The 17,760-nt window shown below is 52.6% G+C and overlaps 1 protein-coding gene across 2 annotated transcripts; it reads right to left on the minus strand.

Annotated features, from left to right (window-relative positions):
* Positions 1-860: 860 nt before the first annotated feature.
* Positions 861-14,977, minus strand: QPRT (quinolinate phosphoribosyltransferase). 2 transcript variants are annotated; one of them, XM_069485977.1, is made up of 5 exons: positions 14,886-14,977; positions 11,797-11,835; positions 2,313-2,848; positions 1,708-1,839; positions 861-1,638 (listed from the first exon to the last, which is right to left on the minus strand). In XM_069485977.1, exons 1-5 carry the CDS (start codon positions 14,896-14,898, stop codon positions 1,432-1,434), a joined length of 927 nt encoding a protein of 308 aa, XP_069342078.1. In that variant the 5' UTR covers positions 14,899-14,977; the 3' UTR covers positions 861-1,431. The 2 variants fall into 2 exon arrangements, with proteins under 2 accessions (XP_069342078.1, XP_069342079.1); XM_069485978.1 differs by lacking the exon at positions 11,797-11,835 and having other exon boundaries at positions 14,886-14,975.
* Between the last annotated feature and the right edge of the window lie 2,783 nt (positions 14,978-17,760).

Raw genomic sequence — 17,760 nt, forward strand, 5'->3', positions numbered from 1 at the left:
AGCCCCTAGCAGTGAGGAACAGACAGACTCTCGCCTCCACCAAAGAGCCAACCACAGCAGCCAGAAGTGAGAGGCCAAATTCTTAATAACTGGTACAACATGGGCATCGACCAAGTGGAACATTCTAGCTGAAGATGAGACCTGCTGCCAATCTTCAAACATAAGATGCCACTGAGTGGAGCACACACACATTATTGTTCAAATAGTCAGTTAAACTATGACCGATGCTTTCTTATTGTTTACAAGTTCTATTTTATACATGTTGAAAGAGCTCTTTTGGCCTATTTCAACATAGATTTTTATCACATACAGATGCTCCTTGACTTACAATAGGGTTAGGTCTGATAAGCCCCTCATAAGGTGAAAATATCTTAAGTTGAAAATGCATTTAATACGCCTAACCTGCCAAACATCATAGCTTAGCTTAGCCTACCTTAAATGTGCTCAGAACACTTACATTAGCCTACAGTTGCACAAAATTATCTAACACAAAGCCTATTTTAAAATAAAGGGTTGGCCGGGCTCGGTGGCTCACGCCTGTAATCCTAGCACTCTGGGAGGCCGAGGTGGGCGGATCGTTTGAGCTCAGGAGTTCAAGACCAGCCTGAGCAAGAGCGAGACCCCATCTCTACTAAAAATAGAAAGAAATTATATGGACAGCTAAAAATATATATAGAAAAAATTAGCCGGGCATGGTGGTGCATGCCTGTAGTCCCAGCTACTCGGGAGGCTGAGACAGGAGGATCGCTTGAGTTCAGGAGTTTGAGGTTGCTGTGAGCTAGGCTAACGCCACGGCACTCACTCTAGCCTGGGCAACAGAGTGAGACTCTGTCTCAAAAAAATAAATAAATAAATAAAATAAAGGGTTGAATATCTCATATAATTTACTAAATACTGTACTGAAGTGAAAAACAGCATGGGTGTGTGGGTACTTGAAGTGCGGTTTCTACTGAACGTGTATGCTTTCGCACCACTGTAAAGCCAGAAACTCGTAAGTTGAACCATCCTAAGTCAAGGACCCTCTGTATGTAGGAGATGCATGCACAGGCCACAGTGGCTTCATGGGGACAGCAGCCTGGCTGACAGTGACTGTGAGACACCGTTGATTAACGGTGACTTCTGCACATGTGAAAAAAATGTGCATCTTAGAATAAATGAACTATGATAACTTTTAGCATTTACTGATCACTTACTATATGTTAATTACCACTCCAAAAACCCCACGAGGTTAATCATTCATTAGTCCCATTTTGCAGATTAGGAAACTGAGCTGAGCAGAGGTGAAGTCAGCCCTGCCAGGTCACACGAGCAGTAGTAGGTGGCAGAGCTGGAGTTGAGCCCAGGGTAACTCCACGTGTGCCCTGCTGGCCAGTGATCTCGAGGGTGCCAGCAAGCCACCTTATCCCACTGCCAGTGTCATCCGCTTCGGCCTTAGGACCGGGGAGCGTGGGGCACTTCAGCAAACAGCTTGAGGGAGAAATCCAGGGCCGGGGCGGCCTGGGTCAGCATCCCCAAGGAGATGACGTCGATGTGGGGCCCACAGAACTGCGGGAGGTTGCCCAGCGTGACGCCCCCGCTGGCTTCCACGGCCACACTCGGGAACCGGGCCTTCAGCGCGGCAGCCGTGGCGTGCAGCTCCTGCAGGACACAAGCCAGGGCAGTGAGAGCCCCCTGCAGGCCCCTCCCCGGAAGCAGAGCCCGCCTCACCTCCGGCCTGAAGTTGTCCAGCAGGACGAGGTCGGCCCCTGCCTCGGCCGCCTGCACCGCTTCCCGCAGGCTGCTGCACTCCACCTCGACCTTCAGCGCGAAGTCGGCCGCCTGCCGGGCGCCCCGCACCGCCTGCCGGGCAGCGGGAGGGGGGCGGTGAGGACCGGATGGCACCTGGCCCTGCGGAGCAGGGAGCTGGGACCGGCATTCAAAAGGCCCCAGATGGTCACTGAGCTTGGGGTCCATGAGGAAACCAGGCATATTTGGCATTTGGACCTGAGTTCCATTTGACTCAGAGTATTAAGACCAGAAGGATCTCCCAGGACACCGCGCAGATGGGGAAACAGGTGCAGAGGGCTGGAGTGATCAGCACTGGCTTCCCAGCGGTTTAGCCTTTGTTCTTGAACATCATCCAAGGCCGAAGAAGAACAAAGAGAAAGAGCAAGTCCAGCCCCAGGCTGCAGAGGAGGGGGAGAGGGAGGAGCCTGACTCCAGCCCACGCTCTGCACCAGGCTGGGGGGAGGGGTGTTGGGATCTGGTGGGGGAGGGTGTGAGGAGCGGAGGGCTGGACCAGGGCCAGGGCAGGGGCTCAGGAGGACAAGTACCTTCTCCACACCACCGGCTGCCACGACGTGGTTGTCCTTCACCATCACCAGCCCTCCCAGGTCATAGCGGTGCGCGGCGGCCCCACCCACGAGGAGCCCGTACTTCTCCACCAGCCGGAAGCCTGGCGTGGTCTTCCTCGTGCCAGCCACGTGCCCAGTCCAGCCGGTCCCCCTGGCGGCCTCTACAGCAGCTGCAGCAGCGCTGGCCACACCACTGCAGCGAGCTAGAGTGTTAAGGGCCACCCGTTCCCCCAGCAGCAGGCAGTGGGCAGGGCCCCGGACCTCAGCCACCTTGGCCACGGGCACCAGCTTTGATCCCTCAGGGAGGAACCAGGAGACCTGGCAGTTGAGTTGGGCAAAGATGGCATCGAAGAAAGGCCGCCCTGCCAATAGCCCGGGAGATTTGGCCCACAGCGCAGCCTGCGAGGGGGCTGCCCCCGAGACCCAGGCTGCGTAGTTGAGGCCTGGGCAGTCCTCCCGGAGCCAGCTGTCTGCCAGGGCTGCCAGTGTGGTCGGAGGCAGCAGGAGTGCCAGGCCTGGGAGGGAAAAAGAGAACAGCTACTGCATTTGGCTGCCCCTTGCAGTCAGGGCTGATGGTCAAAATATGTAACTGGGCACTAGCCCATTGGGGTGAAGATCTGGGGGTCCCAGAAGAGGGACTGCAGCAGGGGGTGGGCCCCATGAGCTGGACAAGTTTGCTTTTCTCTTTTTTTTTTTTTTGAGACAGAGTCTCGTTCTGTTGCCCGGGCTAGAGTGAGTGCCGTGGCGTCAGCCTAGCTCACAGCAACCTCAAACTCCTGGGCTTAAGCGATCCTCCTGCCTCAGCCTCCTAAGTAGCTGGGACTACAAGCATGCGCCACCATGCCCGGCTAATTTTTTCTATATACATTTTTAGTCGTCCATATAATTTCTTTCTATTTTTAGTAGAGACGGGGTCTCACTCTTTCTCAGGCTGGTCTCGAACTCCTGACCTTGAGCAATCCACCCGCCTCGGCCTCCCAGAGTGCTAGGATTACAGGCGTGAGCCACCACGCCCGGCCAAGTTTGCTTTTCTGTTTTGTTTTGAGACAGAGTCTTGCTCTGTTGCCCAGGCTAGAGTACAGTGGCATCATCACAGCTCACAGCAACCTCTAACTCCTGGGCTCAAGCGATCCTCCTGCCTCAGCCTCCCGAGTAGCTGGGACTACAGGTGCGCACCACCACGCCTGGCTAATTTTTCTATTTTTGCGTAAAGATGGGGGTCTCACTCTTGCCCAGGCTGGTGTCGAACTCCTGGCCTCAAACAATCCTTCTGCCTCAGCCTCCCAAAGTGCTAGGATTACAGGTGTGAGCCACTGCACCCGGCCATAAAGATCAAATAATTTTTAGTATAAACATGTCCAAGGTGGTGATATTTAGTTCATATTCATACTGAAAAATTATCTGTTGTTTATCTGAAATTCAAATTTAACTGGGTGTTTGTATTTTATCTGGCAAACCTAGCGCTTGGTCAACAGCTGTATCAACTAGAAGAGAAGTATTTCAATATTTTCACAGCACATCCAACCGCCCGGCGCTCACAGCCTCAAGGGCGCCCTGCTGCTGTTCCAGCCTGCCTGGCCTGCAGGGACCAGCGACGTACCCCGCGGAGCGGCCAGGGCAGAATGTGAGCTTGCGTGTCTTTCATCCTCGTCTTCTCTAAGGCGCCAAGTATTTTAAAGCTGAAGTTCAGCTTTTTAAACATAGAGTCTGAGGACCACAGAGGAAAGGCAAATCGGCCACAGTACGCTGGCAGCAGAGTCCGCCGCGGCCGGGCGTGTGGTCACTCATGGCCGTCTGTCCCGTCTGCCTTCACGCTCTACCGCCAGCTCCCCCCCACGCCTGAAGCTTCAGCAAACTGTCACCGCTCTAGAGAGGGAGGCTGCACAAGGAGGAAAGAGCACGTGAAACTGGGTTGGAGCCCCTGTTCTGGGAGACATGGAGAGTCCTTTGCCTGTAAAATAAGGGTCACGGACGTGGTGGTTTCCAAGGTCGTCAGGCCCGGAGTGCAGCGGCCAACCGCCCTTCACCACCGCTGAACGGGTGACCGCGCGGGACCAGACCCCGTGCGACGTCGCCACCTGCCGGCCCGGGGAAGAACTGCCACCTCATGGGCACCTGCTTGCGGTGGACTTGGCTTCCCCCTTGAGGGCAAGGTGTTGGGTTCGGTACACACCCACACACACACACAGATACACACACACACACACACACAGATACACACACACACACACACACACACACACTCTTCTGGTCCAAGTTGAAGTTGAGGCCAGATATTCTTGCTTGCTCTGCTCTCAGAAGTCGCTCTCTCATCTGACCCTCCTTCCCTAAAGCCAAGCACCCAACCCGCACCCTCCCGCCCCACTTCTCCTGAGCCGCAGTCCACAGTGACAGCACCGGGCCCTCCTTCCCCACACGCCGTCCCTCGTCTGCCGCACAGGGCTCCGTTCCTCCGTGGAGAGCCAGCCGCGCCCAGGCCGGGCGCCGGGGACGAAGACCAGACATAGCGCCTGTCGCCCTGGCTCTGCCCAGCTAGGGAAAAGGCCCGTGACCACACCCCAGCCCACCCCGTGCAAACTAGGTGCAGTGCTTTCTTCTTAAATCGAACTTGAATCCTTCAGCTGGTAAGTATCAGATCAACTAACCATGATACACCCATACAACGGAATTCTACTCAGCATTAAAAAAGGAACCAACTCCTGATACACACAACAATAGGGACGTGTGTCAAATGTATTATTCTGAGTAAAAGGAACCAGATTCAGGCCAGGTGCGGTGATGGCTCACGCCTGTAATCCTATCACTCTGGGAGGCCAAGGTTGGAGGATCGCTCGAGGTCAGGAGTTCGAGACCAACCTGAACAAGAGTGAGACCCCGTCTCTACTAAAAATAGAAAGAAATCAGCTGGACAACTAAAAATATATAGAAAAAATTAGCGGGGCATGGTGGCGCATGCCTGTAGTCCCAGCTACTAGGAAGGCTGAGGCAGGAGGATCGCCTGAGCCCAGGAGTTTGAGGTTGCAGTGAGCTAGGCTGACGCCACGGCACTCTAGCCCGGGCAACAGAGAGAGAGACTCTGTCTCAAAAAAAAAAAAGGAACCAGATTCAAAAGGCCACAGTCTATGTTTCCATTCATATGGCACCAGATCAGTGGTTGTCTGGGGCATGGGAGGGGTTGACCACCAGGGGCAGCACAAGGGACTTTTTGGATGTGACGAACTGCTCTGTATCTTGTCTGGGGTGGTGGCTGAGCAACTGATGCATTTGTCACCACTCATAGAACTGCACACAAAAAAGGATGAATTTTCCTGCCTGTAACTATACTTCATTAAATTTGCCTTTAAAATAAAACAATAAAAAAGTACATTTGAGTGGCTCACTCAAAGATTCTCTCCTTGATGAAACTCTACTCAGGCTCCCCTGAACTCTTTTTCAACTAGGTTTGGGCTCCTGTGTTTGCCTCTGCATTGTCCAAGTTTAGCAAGAATCCTGCTAAGCCAGTTCAGCCAGAACCCCCCATCCTCTGCACCTAATCACCCTCAATATCTGATCGGGCCCCTCATCCTCCACCTTCCCCCAGATGACGTCTGACCGCCCTGGCCTGCCTTCAGCAAGACTCCTGCTAGGTTGGTTTAGCCAGAATCCTCCTTGCCCCTGACCTTTCCTCCCGGTAATTTTTCACCCACTGCCCCCACCCTGCTCCTTGGCTATAATCCTCACTTGCCCTTGTTGTATTCAGAATTGAGTCCAGTTCTAACCTACTGCAATAGTCCCAAATAAAATGTTTTCACTGCTGTAACTACTGTCCAACTCTGGTTTTCTTTGATAACTCTCCTGCTGAAAACCCCACTTTCATGGCATTAGCTCCAGCTCTCTTAACTTCTTTCCATCTTTCATCAATTCTTTTGACAAATTCTTATTTTCTTTTTCCTTCTGTTTTGAAGCCTGCAGCACCCGGTATTCCCAGGCAATCTGTCATCCAAGTACTAAGCAGGCCCAGCCCTACTTAGCTTCCAGGATCAGAGAAGCCCAGGCGCGTTCAGGGTGCTGTGGCCGAGATGACAAATCCTTCTTAGCACCTGCTTTGTGCCAGCTGCTAATTGCTGGGACATGCTGCTGACAGCGTGGCCAGTTCTTTCACCTCTCGGGCTCAGCCCACGCTGTTCCAGTGTTGTCCCTCTGCCTGGAAGCACCTTCTCTTACCCTCTTACCCTTATCCTCAAACTTCCCTCTGTGGGGTCTTCTCTTAAACATCCTCAGCAGGGTCCCTCACAGGCCCTCCCCCCCAGTTAGGCCCTAGGCCCTCTCAGCTCCCATCGTCATACTCTGTAGATGTTTCCTCTCTAGGGGCAAAGGCTGTATCTGTCCACTGAGTTTTTCACTCAATCCCAAGTGCCTAGCACACTGAATCATACAATTTTTCTGCTTTTATGGGTCAAAACCAGTCAAATCTTGGCAATTTTATATTGTTTAGTTTAATAGTATGTGCTCAATGATACTTATCCCATCAGAGAAGCCACGTAGCAGAGTGAATTAGAGCCCAAACTCTGGGGCCACACACCTGGGTTCCAATACTGGCCCTGCCACTTTTTGCTAAGTGATGGTGGGCCGGGGACTCAGCTTCTCAGGGGCCTCAGGTTCCTGGCCTGTAACAGGGTAATAGTAATAACAATGACCTCATAGGGTTGTTATGAAAAAGAAGAGTTTGTATTTTGCAAAACCCTTAGGAACATTGTCTAGCACAGGGTGGGCGTGTTTGCTAAAGAAAGGACGGCAGCATTTCCCAAGCGTGGTGGGTGCATGCGAGAAGAAATGACTAAGTGTCCCCGAGGGAGGATGAGTGTTGCTTGCCAGGCAGAAGCGTGAGGTGGGGGCAGGACATTCGGGCTGACGGCGCAGGCGTGCAAGGCTCAAAAGCACTCTCGGGGTGTGTGGGGTGGGTGTGTGCGGGATTCACAGGACAGAGGGAAGGAGGGGAGGCTAAAGGGCCAAAGGACTAAACTACTTAGTTGATAGACTTGGCCAGATCCCAGGGGCCATCGTAGAATTTTAAGAGATGGTATGACATGATTATGATTTTGTTCCAGAAGGGTCACTGCAGCCACCAACTGGCAAAAGGAGGCCAAGGCAATCGGCCAGACAAAAAGGGATGAAGAGCCGGGCGCGGTGGCTCACACCTATAATCCCAGCACTTTGGGGCTGAGGGAGGAGGGTCACTTGAGAATCCTCAGGATCCTCCTCAGCAGGAGTTCGGGATCAGCCTGAGCAAGAGCAAGACCTCGTCTCTACACAAAATTCAAAAATTAGCTGGGCGTGGTGGCTTGTGCCTGTGGTCCCAACTACTTAGAAGTCTGAGGTGGGAGATGGCTTGAGCCCAGGAGTTGGAGGCAGCGGTGAGCTACGATCACTCCACTGCACTCCAGCCTGGGCAACTAAGCGAGATCTTGTCTCTAAAAAATAAATAATTACCAGAGGGTGGGCAGGAGGACGGCTCTGCAGTTCAGGAGAGACACCAGGAAGCGTCAGCAATGAAAGGACAGACAAAGTGTGGCCATCACAAAGAGAAGCAGCAGCAGCAGTGGGTGTCTGGGAGGGAGAGGAGGGTTTCAGGAGGTCAGGTGTGAGCAGAAGCAAGTAGACGGAAGATTGAAATGGACTGAGCAACTTGGAGGCCTTTGCCAGAGCAGTTTTGGTGCTGTGTGGTGGGGACAGAAGCCACGTTGTCATGGGCAAGGAGTGCGTGGGAGGTGGGGAAGTGGAGGCAGTGGTTGAAAAACCACTCCTTTTAGGAGAACTTGACAAAGCAGGGCCTTCAACATGGGCTGCATGTTAGAACCATCTGGAAGCTTCTCAAACTCTCGGATGCTCAGGCCTATTCCAGACTAATTGAATCAGAATCTCTGGGAGGTGGTTCCCAGGCATCCAGGTTTGGGACGAGCCATGCCCACCCCGCCTCATGACTCAGATACACATGAGGGTTAAGAACCAGCGCTCACTAAGACCACATATGGTGCCTCCACTGACGTGACATGTCCGGAAAAGGCAACTCGGTAGAGACAGACAGCAAATTAGTGGTTGCCAGGGGCTGGGAATTAACTAAAAATGGCACGAGGTCTTACTGGGGTGATGGAAATATTCTATGGTGACAGCCGCGCAACTCAGTAAATTTACTAAAGATCATTGAATACGAAAACAAACAAATAGGAACCAGTGCTCTGATGAAAGGCATGAACCATTCTGCAACCCTTAGTGAACCAGTGGATCCAGGCATTGAGCATCCAAGGCCAACATCAAGAAGAAAGACAAGCCCTGGGCCAGTGGCGCATGCCGGTAGTCTCACCAACTCAGGAGGCTGAGGCAGGAGGATTGCTTGAGCCCAGGAATTCAAGATTAGCCTGGGCAACAACATAGCAAGACTCATCTCCTTAAAAAAAAAAAAAAGAAGAGAAGAAGAAGAGGAGAAGGAGGAGAACATCCCACCACCTGTGAGGCTCTCTCGCCAAAACAGCTGAACCTGAGTCAGACCAGACTTCTGGAAGGAACCACCAACTTAAAAGAAAACCAGAGGACAGAGGCACATGTTAAACTACAAAATGGGGATACAACACACAAAATTCAGACCCTAGAAAACTCTGCCAGAAAATAGATTAATTTCTTCAACAAATAAATTGCAAGGAAAACAAAAGATTAAAAGAATCTTAAAACACATACTAACCAGTCACAGTGTGTGGGTCTTCTTTGGGTCCTAATTCAAACAAACAAACTGAAAGCAAACTGGAGCATTTATATGAGACAATTGAAAATTTGGACACTGGATATTTGATAACATCAATAAAATTTTTAAAAATTTAATTGTGACAATGGTACTGTAGTTGTAGTAAAAAGAAAGGGTCTTATCCTTTAGAAAAAAACATGCTGAGATGTTCATGTATGAAGGGATTCAGGGGCTGGTTTGCTTTGAAACGCTGGATGGTCAGAAGCACAGGCATGGCGGACGGCTGCCCAAACGCTGGTGGTGTTGGGCTGGGCGAGGGCTACACGGGGTCATGATGCTTCTCTGTCTACTTTTGTGTGTGTTTGAAATTCTCTAGAATAAAAAAATGAAAAAATGTAAGTAAGTAAAGGAGAGAGAGAGTCCCCACTTGAGGTAGGATCAAGGAGAGTTTTTTAGGGTAGCGTATATGAAAAAAGCAACAGTGTTTCTTGTCTATACCCTCACTCAACACAGAACACTTCTGTGACCAGATTGTGGGGTTTTTTTCCCACATCAACCAACTCTCTGACACTAGCTGGGTGTCCTGCAATTCAGCTCCGACCTCGCACGAACCAGAGTTAGGGCCCCGCAGGGTAAGGGCTCCGTCTGACAAGACCGCCCTGCTCCAGATGCCAATGCCAAGCAGTGCGCTCCCAGGTGACACACAACTTCCGTGTGACTCGGCTACAAACCAAAGGCTCTCACACTCTCTCCTTGGGTTTGATCATTTGCTACAGCAGCCCAGAGAACCCAGGAAAACAATTTCTTACTAATGGCAATTTATTACAAAGAATATTTTAGAGGACACAGGTGAGCAGCCAGCCGGAAGAGGTGCACAGGGCAGGTGCGGGCGAAGGGTGGGGGCTTCCGTGCCCTCTTTGGGCTCACCGTCCTCCTCACAGCACCTCCACGTGTTGCACAACCCGGGAGCTCTCCAAACATCATAACTCAGGGACTTTTACAGAGGCTTCGTCACATCGGCACCGTTGATTATTAACTCAATCTCCAGCCCTTCTCCCCTTCCCAGAGGACGGGGGATATGGCTGAAGGTTCCAACTTCTATTTAGTAATCATGGCTTGGTCTTTCTGGCATCCAGCCCCCATCCAGGGGACCACCAAGAGTTGCCTCATTGGAACAAAAGACACGCTAATTGCCCGGAAAATTCCAAGGGATTAGGAGCTCTGTGTCAGGAACCAGGGATGAGGACCAAGATACATATGTCTTATTATAAGTCACAATGCCATAGGGTAGGGCAGTGGTTCTCAACTTCAGCTACACAATGGAATCATCTGGGGAGCTTTGCAAAATGCTGATCGCCTGGCCCCCGGGCCCTACCTCTAGAGATGCTGATATAATTGGTCTGGAATGTGGCGACATAATTTTAATTTGTAGAAGAGTGGCGAGATTCTGAGCTACAGGAAGAGAATAACCAATGCCATAATTGGTGCTTCCATGTGCCAGGCACTTTCCACACATTGTCAAAAATCCCACCTGCTGTCCCTCAAGGTAGGTATCATCGTAATTACAGATGGAGAACCCAGGCTCAGAAATGTAAGGAGAGATTACCCACAGGGCAGAGCTAGGAAATGCTAAAGCCGGACAGTGATAAACAGACTCAGCCTTCCCTCTCTGCAGCCGGCTACTTTGACAACCTCACAGCTGCTTCCGCTCCCACGGGCCACCCTCTGGCCCCCTTCTTCAAGATCAGTTGTTCTGATCGTCAAATGTAGAGGTGGAATGTTGCACGTTCCATGTTCCATTTGTGAAAAATAAATAAATAGGCCGGGCGCGGTGGCTCACACCTGTAATCCTAGCACTGTGGGAGGCCGAGGTGGGAGGATCGCTCGAGGTGAGAAGTTCGAGACCAGCCTGAGCAAGAGCGAGACCCCGTCTCTACTAAAACTAGAAAGAAATCAGCTGGACAACTAAAATATATATATAGAAAAAATGAGCCGGGCATGGTGGCGCATGCCTGTAGTCCCAGCTACTCGGGAGGCTGAGGCAGGAGGATCGCTTGAGCCCAGGAGTTGGAGGTTGCTGTGAGCTGGGCTGACACCACGGCACTCACTCTAGCCCGGGCAACGGAGTGAGACTCTGTCTCAAAAATAAATAAATAAATAAATACATCTGGTTTTCTTTAGGCTCCAACTCTCTCATACATTTCCAACAAAAGGGATTCCTGCGGGTAGCTTTGCAAATGCAGGGCTCTCCTAACTCCAGCGTTGCTGAAAGGCACTCCAGACAGACGAATGCCGCTCTGCAGCTGCAAGAGGAAAGCCGCCCAGGGGGCTCATCCAAGGGGCTGCTGCGCCGTGGAGGAGACAGCGACACCCACCCTGTCCCGTGTCCTGTCCTGGTGGCTGCATGTGTAAAAGTTCTTCCAAGATGCCTGGACTTCAGAGATCATAGTTTTATCCTGTGGGGTGTAAGCCTGATCCCTCAAGATGATACCTTTCTAATTGATCGCCCAAAGTTAATAAAGCTCTAATAAAATTGGCATCTCTGTTTCTGAGAGTATCCAGCTATCTTGGGATAATTTCTGTACTTATTCTCTCTTTACAAATAACGTAACGGGATACACAGAACCACGCTGGCAGGACAGGTGAAGATTGCTCCCCTCCGGCACTTCTAGATTGTTGGCCGATTTGTACTGTGTTTCTGCGTTACCCCTAACTTACACGCCGGGTGACCTCAGGTGAGTCGCTAACCTCTTTGAGTGTCAGTTTCGCAAGGAAATCCTGGGGCTGCTGGGAGGACAGAATGAGTCAATTCACACAAACCGCTGGGCCAACGCCCGGCCAGGTGTCTGCACGCAGGCGTGGGGCTCCGGCAGCGCCCTCTTCCGTTTGTTTGTTTGTTGATTCTCTCGGCAAACACCAGATGGAGACAGAGGCTGGTCAGCACCACGGTTCTGGCTAAATGTTCTTCTCCTTCCGCCTTCACTCCCCAGAGAAGAGAAATGACCTCCAAATAGGGCCCAATGCGATCGATCGGCCATTACACAAGCGGTAGAAGGATCCGCAGAATTTCAGAGTGGGGAGAGATGACCTGTCCTTAAGCTGGGAAAGGTTGTCTCAGAGAATGGGCTGGAATTTGACAGGGGGCGGAAAGCTCGCCAGGCAGAGAATGGGGGAGCACAGGCCAGGCAGCAGAGGCACAGGGGCACGTGGAGCTGGCGGTGCCCGGCCGTGGGCGTGGGGAAAGAAGGCTGAATCCTACAGCAGGGCCAGACAGCAGGCCGTGGATGAGAGGACGAATCAGGGTTCTCTCCTGGGGGAAGTCACTACAAAATTTTGATCAGAAGTCACTTGCATCCTTCAAGAACCCTAAAGCATGCAAGTTGGGAGGCTGTTGTAAGGGCCTGGGCAAGAAGAGCCGAGCGGGGCAAGCTGTAAGGAGAGGGCTTCCCTCCCAGGGCCGAGGAGAAGGCCACACCACTGGATTCCTCACCCAGGGACACTCAGACTGGCTCTGCCACCCCACACTGGCCCCAGGCGGACCACTCTGCCTGTTAAACAGCAGGTGTGGACACGGGTGAAGGCAGCGGATGCCTCCAAACAGGCTGCTGCCGCTGGGGGAGGAGGCGGTGGGCACAGAAAGGAAAGAGGGTCGGGTGACGCCTCAGGGGTACGTCCAGAGGACACACGGCAACTGTGGATTTGGGGGTATGAGGGAGAGGGAGCAGTCAAAGGTGACACTGAGGTTTCCAGACTGAGCAGGAGGATGGTGAGGCAGGAACAGAAACGGAGATGTCAGAGAGAGGAGCTGGTGGCAGGGGAGGACTTTGAGTTTGACGTGCCAGGGAGCTATCAGGTGGAAATGGACAGTCAGGGGTTTTAAAAGTAGAACTGGGGCCGGGTGCGGTGGCTCATGACTGTAATCCTAGCACTCTGGGAGGCCGACGTGGGAGGATCACTTGAGCTCAGGAGTTCGAGATCAGCCTGAGCAAGAGTGAGACCCTGTCTCTACTAAAAATAGAAAAATAGCAGGGTGTGGTGGCACACACCAGTAGTCCCAGCTAGTTGGGAGGCTGAGGCAGGAAGATCGCTTGAGCCCAGGAGTTTGAGGTTGCGGTGAGCTACAATGACGCCACTGCACTCTAGCCAGGGTAACAGAGCGAGACTCTGTCTCAAAAAAAAAAAAAAAAAAAAAACAGAACTGGAACCTGGGGAGGTGCCAGAGATACAGACATGAGGAACCAACAACATCACCAGCAAAACTGTCACCATATGGTTTCTGTGTGCCAGGCCCTTGAGATACTAATGCATGTCATCTCACTGAATCCTCACCATTGTTCACACTTTATCAGTGAGGAAACAGGCACAGGGAAGCTAAGCATCGTGTCCGAAGCCACACAGCTAGCAGGTGGCAGGGAGGGAACTGACTCTGAGGTCATTCCTGAACTACCCGGTGGGCCGGGCATGGTGGCTCACACCTATAATCCCAGCACTTTGGGAGGCTGAGGTGGGTGGCATCTCTTGAGCCCAGGAGTTTGAGACCAGCCTGGGTGATAGAGACTTTGCGTCCACAAAAACAAACAAAAACTACTGCACGGGGAAGCCACAGAAGTGGGTGTGTCATTGGTGAACGTCCTTGACATTTTGAGGTTTTCATTTACTCTTTTAAGAATCTGGATCTGATGAAAATTACAGATCTCCTTCCCAGAAAAGTGCATAACTATGTTCTCACAGAGACACACAATTTCACATACAAATTTGGGGTTCATGAACTCCCCCAAAGCCCACCCACGATCCCTCAGTAAAGAAACCCGGCCCTAAAGGAATCAGATCGAGGTACCTCACCATCTGCTAAGGTGCCTAATTCTCACCACAGCCCTGTGAGAACAGCATCGTCTCCATTCTCCAGATGTGGACACTGAGGCCCCTACAGGTTAAGTAACTTGCCGAGGTTCCCGCAGCTGGCGAATAGCAGCTGGGATTCAAATCCAGGTGGTGTTATTTCAAAAGAGAAAGACACAACTGGGATTGAAAGGTCCCCTGGGTGCCACCTTGCAGGGGACCCCCAAGAGCTGGCTCCACAGCCAACAAGAAGGGCTGGGTGTGTGGGGCCAGCAGGCCCTCCAAACAGAGGCAAGGTCAGAGGGTGGGGAGAGTCCCCAGGGAGAAACCGGAAGAGGGAAGGTGACAAGGCAGGGAGCTTGAGGAAGGGCTTCCTGTGCCCCAAGCACAGGCACTCCATGCCTCCTGTCATCAGTCCTCCCCACAGCCTTGAGAGCAGGGAACTATTACTGTCATTTTACCAATGCAAGGAAATGAGGCTCTGAGAAGTCAGGGGCCTGCCCGAGGTCACATGGCCTGTCCCTGGTGGAGCCTTTTGACTCCAGAGCCAGCCTCTTCTGGCTCTGCATGGGGCCTCCAGGGACTCCCAGGACTCAGGCCCCTCCCCCACCCAGCCACAAATGGCCTGGGACTTTGCCTCTGCTGCTCCTGAGTGGCCAGTGAGGGCCAAAGTCCAGGGCTGCCCCCTGTCTACCCTCTCCCCTCCCCCACCCCTGCCTTCAGGGGACGCGGCCTCCCCTAGGCTGCTCCTGCCCTTTCCGGGCCTCAAGCCCCTTTCTTCCTCAGAGCTTGCTGGGGACCCAACATAAAAGGAGAGAGATGAGAAGAGGCCTGTGGGGGTTCAGCGAGGTTGGCGGGACACGGGGTGGTGAGAGCGTGGACGGGGAGGCCAGCGGGGAGATAGTCTCCCCAAGGGCAGAGGCAGGTCGGGATGGGGAGAGAGCCAAGGCAGTGGGGCAGACGGGGGTGCAGGGACACTGGGGAGAGTGCCCCTTTACCTTCAGCGTCCATGGCGACTTGGGGCTGTCAGGGCTTGTGTGTCCACTGCTCAGGTCCAGCGCTCTGAGAAGCCAGGCCGAGGGCAGGGGTGGGACTGCTGGGGAGGGGGAGGGGCCGGGCGGCAGCCAGACCAGCCCTTCCCCCTCCTCCGGCCTCCCTCCTGCCTCCTCCAGCACCCTCGGGCTGTCCTCACCTCGGTGTGCTCCCCTGGCTCAGCAGACGGCTCTCTGCTGCGAAGCCCCGAAGTCCTGTCTTCCCCGGCGCCAGCCAGCCAAGGGAGCTGGAGGCCCTGTTCTCTCCCCACCCCCAGCCCTCCTGGCCCTGCCCAGGGTGTGAGGCTGGAGAGGGAAGAATGTGCTCCCGTGTGAGGGCTGGAACGCGTTTGTGTGGCGTACTGGGACAGTCACAGGCCTCGGAGCTGGGTTCAAATCCTAATTCCATGCTTTTTGATCTCAAATACCTTTTTACCTTCCTCTGTGCCTCAATTTCCTTAGCTACAAAACGGAATAACACCTACCTTCATGGGCTCAACGGAGAATCAGCTGAGAAAACTCTGCAAGGGACACAGAGTCAACTAATGAATACCCAATTCCTTTCCCTTTCCCCTGCCCAAGCAACAGTAAGGGCACAGGTAACGCAGAGCTCCGTTCCTCAACAGGAAACCTGGGAAACTGCCAGTAGCCGGTACGGGTCCTTCAGACAAGGTCCTGTCCAAGAACCTCAAGGGCCTTCATTTCTTCATCGGAAATCTCTTGCTAAAGTCGCTCACAGGGACCACTGGTTGCCAAACCCACTGGCATCTTCCCAGCCTTCTCCCGTTTCTTCCCGTTTCTGCAGCACTTGCCTGCCAGGACCAGGGCTAGGTACGATGAGCCAGGCACCCAGGGCGCAGAAGTCAAGGGGCGTCACCCTAGGCTCACTCTCACCCTCACACCTTGCTTCCCTCATTCCAGTCCTCTGCCTGCTTCTGCCAGCCCTTCTCCAAATTTTCTTCTCCCTTTTTTCCCCAAATGTCATTTTTCTCCTGGCCCATCTTTTGAGGCTGTTTTATGCAGGCCCTTCTTCCTACATCCGGCCCCCACATTTTGGTGTTCCCACAGTGTGGTGCGGACTGTGTCTCTTTTCCTCCTGGGAACCTGGCTGAACTACATTTCCCAGCCTCCTTTGCACCAAGGGGCCACGTGACTGAATTCTGCCCAATGGGGTGTGGGCAAAAGTGAGGCCTGCAGTTTCCAGACCTGGCCCATGAAAGCCTTCAGGTGAACCCACTCTCTCCCCGGCCCATCAGCTGGCTGAAAGCAGAACGCTGTAAGTCCTGGAAGGAGAGCTCCACAAAGTGGAAGAAGACTGGGTCTCTGGATGACCTTGTGGAAGCAATAAACTGTTACATAAGCAAGTAAAAAACTTCTCTTGAGTTATACCACTGAGATTCTGGAGTTGGTTCTTACAGCAGTCAGCCTGCCCTGACTATTACACTAAGGTACAGTCCTCTACAGTCCTCTCGGTCTACGTGGTGTAGTGGATGATATAACTGATGTATTTATCCATCCACACTGTTACTTGAATTGCTATCTATAGCCAGATGACTCTTAAATCTCTATCTCCAGCCCTGAGTTCCCTCCCAAGCTCCAGGCCTCTATTTCTAACTATCTCCAAAACATCCCTCCTAATAGTTCTAAAAATGAACTTACTGTTTTCCCAAAAATTGCTCATCCCCCTGCATTTCCAGACAATGATGTCAGCATCTCGAAAGTCTAGCGTCGTTCTTCTCCTTATCACCTCAATAGCCAATTAGTTCTAAAATCTTTTTCTCTGAATAAATCTATTTCAAACCTGACCTCTTCTTCCTCTCTGGGCCAGACGCCTGCCATATCTCACTTGGACTAGAAAAAATGCTTTCATCTTGGGCTGCGCTTCCTCAGGCATCTCTTGGACGGCAGGGTTAACTCAAAAGACAGACCTGATCTTGCCCTACGTTTATTATACAACCATCGTCTGTTCGTTTGTTAATTCATTTATCTTCCTATTCAGTAAACACACACTAAGTAGCTGCTGCCTGCTGGGCCCTGGACTCTGGAGTTGGAAAGAGGCCAAGTGGCTTTGGAGGGGCTCACACTCTAATAGTGAGGGACACCCTCACACCAATGTAGCCGATTACTCATGCTGTCACACCAGGTGCTGTAGGAGTGGAGAAGAAACACTAGGTCTGCTTGGGGTGGGGACAGCAAGGGCGGCTTCACAAAGCCAGTGACATGTGAGCTGAATCTTGACGGTTGAGGAGGAGTTGGCGGGAAGTCAAGATGTGGGTGTTGTGGGGCCAGCTGGGGGTGGCTGGCTTCAGGCAGACCGTGTGCAAATGCAGGGGCGAGTATGTGGCTCTCTCCACGGCCAGCACAGCGTCCGCTCTGCTTAAACTGGCATCTCGGCAAGGGTTCAGCCAGGCTGTTCTGATGCCACGAGCTGGGCAGGCAGGCTCTGAGCACCACAGGGGGTTGGTGACACAGGCACCCACCGACAGCTCATTGTTGGGAGCAAGTAGATTGTCTCCCAAATGCCCTCGGGTTTCCGTTGTCTAATGGCCCTGCCCCAAACTGGCCCTGCCCCAAACTGGCCCTGCCCCAAACTGGTCCTGCCCAGGAACTGAGCAGTCACCACTGTGTAGGCTTTTCCACCTAAACATCCTCTTAGGGTTAGAAAGTTTCTCTCTACTTTTGTTCAGGTCTGATTTTGTTACTACTTTGGGAATTTAGAACTTTTTGATTGTATTCCTCTCTTGTTTTGTGAACAGTGATCTGCCTCCTGGCACAAAGTCTGAACTTGGCAGCTCAGGGACGGGGTCTGTTTCTGGGTCCCTCGCCCAAGAGCAGCAGGCTC

This window comes from Eulemur rufifrons, chromosome 14 (assembly GCF_041146395.1).
Source record: "Eulemur rufifrons isolate Redbay chromosome 14, OSU_ERuf_1, whole genome shotgun sequence".
Classification (NCBI taxonomy): domain Eukaryota; kingdom Metazoa; phylum Chordata; class Mammalia; order Primates; family Lemuridae; genus Eulemur; species Eulemur rufifrons.